Here is a 7,564-nt window from a genome sequence, read left to right on the forward strand (position 1 = left end):
GCGTGGGCCCCGCAGCCTGAGATTTGCTAAGACGCACTTCCTAGTCCCATGTCCCTGCATGCAGGCACCCATGAACCGAGGGAGCTGCTGCTGGTGGGTGGTCTTCCTAGAACTCTGCCAGGCTTCCTCCCACAGGAGCCTATCCCCTCCTCAGCCCCAGGCTCACACAGGCTCGGCCTCCTCTCAGGAAGGCCTGGGCTTGGGCAGGGGTCCAGGCAGCATTCCCAGCTTTCCTACCTGGCCACCCATGCCCTGGACCCTGAGGCTCCACCTCATCCTGCGAGGGACCACCGTCCCTGGACAAATGAAGAACCAAAGAACTGGACTTTATCTGTCAGATTGAAGCTCATATAATATAATATCATTTAAATAAATAAATGATTGAATGAATAAAGCTCACCACAAGAATTGCACCATGCTTTGGAAAGCTTTTTATTTAAGGATGCCACAGCATCCTGTTGGACATGGTAGGTGGAGGATGAGACAGACAAAGCTGGGGGTGGGGGAAAGGAGGGAGAAGAAGGGCAGGGGAAAGAAGGAAAAGGGGGCAGGGAGGAGGGGGAAGGAAGAAACAGAGGGGAAAGGGAGAAAAGGAAGTGAGAAAGAGAGAGGGAGGAAGAGAAAGGGCCAGAGGAAGGAAGGCAGGGCTGCAAGCAGAGAAGGAGGGAAGGAGAGAGGGAGGGAAGGAAGGAGGCAGGCAGTGAGGTAGGCAAGGAGGGAGAGAGCAGTGTCAGGACCAGTGTTGAAGAGCTGGAGGAGTCAGGGATGCTCTGGTTGGGCTGTTCCAGGGATTCAGGGAGCTTAAGGGACCAAGAGGACTGGTGGTGTTGGCTCTTGAGAAGGGGTGGGTCAGCAAAGACAGCAGGAGCAGCTTGGGCTCTGCCCCTGGGTGGGGCTCCCTGCTAGTGCCCTGAATGCTGGCTCTGCAGGAGGCCAGGGTTCTGGAGCATAGTGGGGGTGGAGCTTCAGGTCTGTGAGAAGCAGCAAGACCTTTGCTGTTCCAGCTTACCTGTGTCTGTGATCAGAGCCTCAGACCTTGCACTGGCAGCACACAGGGGCACAGCAGCTGGAGCAGCAGGGTTTGCAACAGCTGGACTGGCAGCAGCAGGGCTTGCAACAGCTGGACTGGCAGCAGCAGGGCTTGCAACAGCTGGACTGGCAGCAGCAGGGCTTGCAACAGCTGGACTGGCAGCAGCAGGGCTTGCAACAGCAGGACTCACAACAGCAGGGCTTGCAACAGCTGGACTGGCAGCAGCAGGGTTTACAACAACTGGACTGACAGCAACAAGGTTTACAACAGCAGGACTCACAGCAGCAGGGTTTACAACAGCTGGACTGACAGCAGCAGGGTTTGCAACAGCAAGACTCACAGCAGCAGGGTTTGCAACAGCTGGACTGACAGCAGCAGGGTTTGCAACAGCTGGACTGACAGCAGCAGGGTTTGCAACAGCTGGACTTGCAGCAGCAGGGTTTGCAACAGCTGGACTTGCAGCCCCCACAAGAACCACAGCCCCCCTTGCAGCCCCCACAGGAGCCACAGCCTCCCTTGCAGCCCCCGCAGGAGCCACAGCTCCCCTTGCAGCCACAGCTGGAGCAGGAGCAGGAGCAGGCTGGCACACAGCAGCTCATGGTTGTGGTGGTGGAAGGTGGAGGAGGTGAGAGGAGCAGGTGGAGAGAGAGGTGAGTGGTGTGGGGCCTCCTGGCCTGGCCTTTATGTCCCTGCGGGGTCAGGTGTGGGCTGGACACGAGGTCACTTCCTGGTCTGGGGCACATGGTCACTTCCTGGTCCTGTGTGGGCTTTCCCTGGGAAGTTGTGTGTCATTGCAAAGTAACAAGCATGGATGAGTCACGTGGCACACTTCCTGAGACACACTTCCTGGGACAAACCTTGCAGGACAAATGAAGCAGGACACTTGGCAAGCGGGGCTGGGCTCTGTCCCTGCTGCCCGCCGCACTCACCCCTCCATGTCTGTGCTGTTCCAGAAGGTCTTGAACAACAGCAGGCTCTCCACGGGCTCCCTGGTCTTGGGGTTTCATGTAGTCAGAGTTCTGGGCCTGCTCTTGACGCTAGATCCTGTGTGAGAGAGAAAGTTCTGGAGCAGTCACTCTCCCCTATGCCGGTGGTCTGGGACCCTGTGGCCTGGGCTCTGGGGCTCCTTCCTCTGAGCTTCCTTGGTGACTGACCTGCTTCATTCTCTGGCATCCGGCCAGCCTGGGGCTCTTTGCTCTGGTTAGTTGGGTCAAGATTTGTCACTCGGGTTTATTCTTTCAAAGAGTGCTGCTTCATCCATTGCTCTGCACTATTATTTCATTTTTCACTCATCAGCTCTGATGCTTTGTAAAAAATAATTCTTGTTTCTTTAAAGGGGATGCCAAAGGGGTTATAGTTGCATAGGTCAGGTAGAGTTCATTTCATTTGGGACAGTGTCACCCCTGCCCTCAGTCTGTCCTAGATTTTCCCTCTGCCCCTGCCCACAAGTTCTAGAGTCCATTTTCCACATTGTGTCCAGTGAGGAACACGGCTGCATTTGTCCACCCTTTGCTCGATTCTGATCTTTATTGTCTCTCTCCTTCTGCTGACTTGGGGCTGGGCTTGCTCTTCCTTCTCTTCAGACGTGGATGGGCATGCTTAGCTCTGATCTTTCATGTAGGTTCCCATCGCTACAAACCTTCCTTCTACCCCTCGTTTCATTGCTGTGGAATTGCAAACACTGAAAAGTGTCATCTTTACTTCCAGTTGATTCTAGGAAGCCTTTTGTTCCCCTCTCCTCCTTCTTCAATGAAAGGTCTATTGGGTGAGTGTGTTTTCTCTCTGTGATGTCTTTTTGTCTTCTTGTACTATTATACAGGTGGCTGTAAGGAAATAGTCAGTTATTTTCGACTTGTTGGAAGACATGGGCTGAAGTGTGATCTATTTGGAGTCATTCCATGTTTGGCTTAGAAGAGGGAGCGTGCTGCGGCTCCAGGTGGACTAGACCGCAGACATGTGCTGAGGCCTTCAGCCTAACGCTGACTTGCCTTCTGTAAGGTATATTCAGTAGGTAGTTTCACTAGGTGGCCCATGAAGAGAACACCACTCGGTATTCAGACAGGAAAAGAAGTGTATTTACTGCCCTGCTGCCCCCATGGTGCATGGTGGAGAGGCATGGTGGAAAGCGGAGACTCACCCCAGGCCAGGACTTATCTGGGCCAGGGATGGGAAGAGGTGTGGCCAGGTGGAGGAAAGGTGTGGCCACACTGGATCTGGATCTGACCTCAGGGCCTAGGACCCTCCTCTGGTCAAATGGGAGCCAGGACCACTGGCAGCCCAAGATGTGATCTAGCAGGAGGGGCAGTGACTACTTCCAGGTGTGCCGGTTCCCTAGGTAACACAGACCCTGGGGGGAGACTTAGCCAGCAGGTGGGGAGGTCTCTGCACAGGGCCAGCTTGCCCCAGGGCAGACATGACACCTTTGTTAGATTTTTGGAGGGGTGTCGGGATCATCTCTGGGTAGAGTGGGGTATTGAAATCTCCTACTTTTGAAAAAAATCAAGGATTGATTAATTGATTTTCCCCCCACCAATACAATAGGAAAAGTCACACAAAGGAAAGATTTCTTGCTCCCCATGAAGTATCATTGCATCTAGACCCTCTGTTATTTTATGCCCTGCAGCGTTTTTGTCTCGTGCAGCATTTAATGCTGTGGATCTCGGTGGATCACTTCTTTATGCATGTGTCCTGGCTTCTATCTCTTGGGGTGGATTTTGCTTGGAGTCTACATTGGGAGATATGAGCACAGGTACTCCAGTTACCATCTAGCTTCTCTTCACTGGGCATGTGATCTTCCATCCTTTCCCTCAGCCTGTGAGTGTCTTTGCCAGTGACCTGAGTTTCTTACCCAGTGACATGAGTTTCTTTCCACTTAAACTTCTCCTCCTCGTCCTCCTCGTTCTCCTCCTCCTCTCATCTTCCTCGTCCTCGTCCTCGTCCTTGTCCTCCTCCTCCTCCGCCGCCTTCTTCTTTTTCTTCTTTCTTTTAATTTTATCAGCCAATATGAGCCTTTTAATTGGAGAGTTGAGACCATTTTCCTTTGGGTCATTGTGGACTGTCATGAGCTGATGGTCATCATTCAGTGTGTCTTTTTCTGCTTATTCTGCATAGTTTTATTTTTATATCCTCCTTATTTGTTTTGGGAGTTGGCTGATTTTCATTTTGTATTTCAAGTCTTTTATTGGTATTGTAAGGGTGATATATAGGGGGTTACGGTTACATAAGTCAGAAAATGAGTACATTTCTTTGTTTTTAACAGTGTCTCATCTTCCCTCATTCTCTGAGTTTTCCCCTCCTGAACCCCTCCCCCACAAATTGTATAGTTTGTTTTCAAAGTGTCTAGTGAAATATCACGGCAGCGTTTGTTCACCCTTTGTCCCTCCATTTCAGTACCTCCCTTACCCTTCCCCAACCTGATAAACTTACATACAAGACACCAGGTACAGAAATCTAAAACAGGACAAAGGAGAAAAAATAGCAAAATAACCAAACCCTCTTGTTTCCATTTCTTGGAGTTCATTTCAGTAAGTGGCATTTTATAGGATCAGATGCACATAGCTATTGGGCCTTTTTGATCCTCTCCTGAGAATATCTGTCTTTATTCTCACTGTGTGAGTTTTTAGAGTCCTGTATAATTCACCATGTAGTTGGCTGGCTTTCTGAGTTGAACATGCTCCATTCTTTCCCAGTTCTTGTTTGTTCAGCCATTCCTCTCAATATCTGTCCTTTCCTCTCATTATCCATCTTTCCCTCTTGATATCCATCCATCCTTCCCATTATACATCCATCCCTCTAGTTATCCATCTGTCCTTCTTGTTAGACATCCGTTCCTCTCATTAGCCATCCATCCCTCTCATGATCTATTTGTCCCTGTCGTTATCCATCCATGCCTCCCCAGCTTTCCCATCATCTCCAGCTTGCTTCCTCATCTCTGTATGGCATTTCTTTCTTTCTTTCATTTTCTTTTGTGTGTGTGTGTGTGTGTGTGTCTGGTCCTGGGGCCTGAACTCTGGGCCTGAGCACTGTCCCTCAGCTCTTGAGCTCAAGGCTAGCACTCTACCACTTGAGCCACAGCACCCCTTCTGGCTTTTTTCTTTTTGCTTATGTGGTGCTGAGGAATGAAACCCAGGACCTCATGCATGCAAGGCAAGCACTCTACCACTGAGCCATCTTCCCAGGCCCTGGGATTTCTTTAGTAGATATTTTGATGGCAGCTTTTGGTCCCAAATTGTTTTTGCTTAGTTTGATCTCTCCATCAATGTTAAGGGATACTTTTGCTGGATATAGTAATCTTGGTTGGCAGTTCTTTTCTTCTTCTTCTTCTTCTTTTATTGTGAAAATACAGTACAGAAGGGTCACAATTACATGGGCAAGATAATGAGTACATTTCTTATCAAGCATTGTATCCTCCTCCTTTGTTGGCCCTTCCCATCTTCCCCCACCCCCCTACGCAGTCCTCCCTGACCCCCCCCCACCAAAGTTTTCAAGTTCTTTTTCGACATAGCAACCTGTACATCTCATTGTTGCAATGGGTCTACCTGTAGCCCTATTTAAACCATTTGTTTTTCCCCTTCCCCTCCACAAATTATACCAACATCAAATGCAGTGCAAGCAGGGGTTATACTATGGGGGAGGGACATACAAAGCAACAGAGAAATAATCTTATAAATGTGTTAGAAAGAATCGCATTAAAGAAAAAAAAACATTTGAATACATATCTTAGGGTTCATTTCCCTAACATCACCTTATCTGACCTTTTCTTCTTGACTCAGACATATACTAGATACTGCAAATAAGGGAAACCATGGGACCTATGTTTCTTTGGGCCTGGCTTACTTCACTTAATATAATTTTTTCCAAGCCTTTCCATTTCCTAACAAATGGGGCAATGTCATTCTTTCTGATGGAAACATAGAATTCCATTGTATATATATATATATATATATACCACATTTTCTTGATCCATTCATGTACTGAGGGGCATCTGGGTTGGTTCCATATCTTAGCTATAGTTTATAATGCAGCAATAAACATAGTCGTGCTGGTAGCTTTAGTGTGATCTTGTTTGTAAACATTTGGGTAAATGCTCCAAAGTGGGATTGCTGGGTCATAGGGGAGCTCTATGTGGAGTCTTTTGAGGAACCTCCATACTGCTTTCCAAAGTGGTTGAACAAGTTTACTCTCCCACCAACAATGCAGTAAAGTTCCCTTCTGTCCACATCCCCTCCAGCATCTGTTGTTATTAGAGTTCTTGATTTTAGCCATTCTAACTGGAGTGAGGTAGTATCTCAATGTTGTTTTGATTTGCATTTCTTTTATGGCTAGGGAGGTTGAGCATTTCTTCATGTGTCTATTGGACAACCTTCTTTCCTCTTTAGAGAAGTTTCTCTTTAAGTCTTTAGCCCACTTATTTGTTGGGCAGTTGTTTCTTTGAAGATTTGTTGTTGGGGGATTTAATTTTTTGAGTTCAAGGTATATTTTAGATATGTGACCATTGTCTGTTGTATGGCCAGTGAAGATCTTCTCCCAATCCGTGGGCTTTCTATTGATCTTCCTAGCTATATCCTTTGCCATGCAGAAGCTCTGCAATTTCATGCATTCCCACTTGTCCAACCTTTCTTTGCTTTGTTGTGTTTCTGGGTCTCTATTAAGAAAATTTCAGTCAGTGCCAACAAGACCTAGGGTTTCCCCTAATCCATCCTGTAATGTTTTCAGAGTGTCTGCTTTGACTCTGTGGTCTTTGATCCATTTGGAGTTGATTCTGGTGCAGGGTGATATATAAGGATCTAGCTTTAGTTTTCTACAAGTAGTTAACCAATTTTGCCAGCACCATTTACTGAAGAGGCTCTCTTTCTTCCATTCTATTTTTTTTAGCTCCCTTATCGAAGATTAGATGGCTATAGGTCTGTAGGTTAATTTCTGGGTTTTCAATTCTATCCCATTGGTTCTGAGGTCTGTTCTTGTGCCAGTACCAAGCTGCTTTGATTACTCTGGCTTCATAGTAGAGTTTGAGATTTGGTATTGATATTCCTCCTGCAGTGTTCTTTCTGTTGAGGATCGTTTTTGCTATTCGGGGTCTTTTATTGTTCCATATGAATTTTTGGATTGCCTCTTCTATCTCCTTGAAGAATGAGGTTGGAATTTTGATAGGTATCGCATTGAATTTGTAGATAGCCTTGGGAAGTATTGCCGTTTTCACGATGTTGATATTTCCAATCCAGGAGCATGGGAATTTTTTTTTTTTGCCACTAAGTTCTGTTTTGATATCCTTTTTCAAGTTTTTAAGGTTTTCATCATAGAAGTCCTTCACTTCTTTGGTTAAGTTAATTCCTAGATATTTTATTTTTTGTGGGGCTATTACAAATGGAGCTGCTTTCCTAATTTCAGCCACACTTTTCTCATTGTTGGCATACAGAAAAGCCATTGATTTTTGAGGGTTAATTTTATACCCTGCTACTTTGCCAAAGCTTTGAATCAGCTTGAGTAATTTGGGAGTGGAGTCTATGGGATTCTTTAAATACAAGATTTGGTTGG

The 7,564-nt window shown here is 47.0% G+C and overlaps 1 protein-coding gene across 1 annotated transcript; it reads right to left on the bottom strand.

The window, feature by feature from the left end:
• Positions 1–1,029: 1,029 nt before the first annotated feature.
• LOC106002874 (keratin-associated protein 5-5-like) lies at positions 1,030–2,037 on the bottom strand. The gene is made up of 3 exons (XM_013037628.1): positions 1,960–2,037; positions 1,180–1,335; positions 1,030–1,134 (listed from the first exon to the last, which is right to left on the bottom strand). Exons 1-3 carry the CDS (start codon positions 2,035–2,037, stop codon positions 1,030–1,032), a joined length of 339 nt encoding a protein of 112 aa, XP_012893082.1.
• Positions 2,038–7,564: the final 5,527 nt, after the last annotated feature.

This window comes from Dipodomys ordii, unplaced genomic scaffold (genome assembly GCF_000151885.1).
Source record: "Dipodomys ordii isolate 6190 unplaced genomic scaffold, Dord_2.0 Scaffold1000003794, whole genome shotgun sequence".
In the NCBI taxonomy this organism is placed as follows: domain Eukaryota; kingdom Metazoa; phylum Chordata; class Mammalia; order Rodentia; family Heteromyidae; genus Dipodomys; species Dipodomys ordii.

What these genes read in the sequence shown, in the direction of transcription:
- LOC106002874 (XM_013037628.1), bottom strand. Translation starts at nt 2,037, where the DNA reads ATGAAACCCCAAGACCAGGGAGCCCGTGGAGAGCCTGCTGTTGTTCAA. An exon ending in AACAGCACAGACATGGAGGG is followed by an intron (nt 1,336 to 1,959) that starts GTGAGTGCGGCG and finishes TGCTGCTGTCAG; the next exon opens with TCCAGCTGTTGTAAACCCTG. An exon ending in CCTGCTGCTGCCAGTCCAGC is followed by an intron (nt 1,135 to 1,179) that starts TGTTGCAAGCCC and finishes TGCAAGCCCTGC; the next exon opens with TGCTGCCAGTCCAGCTGTTG.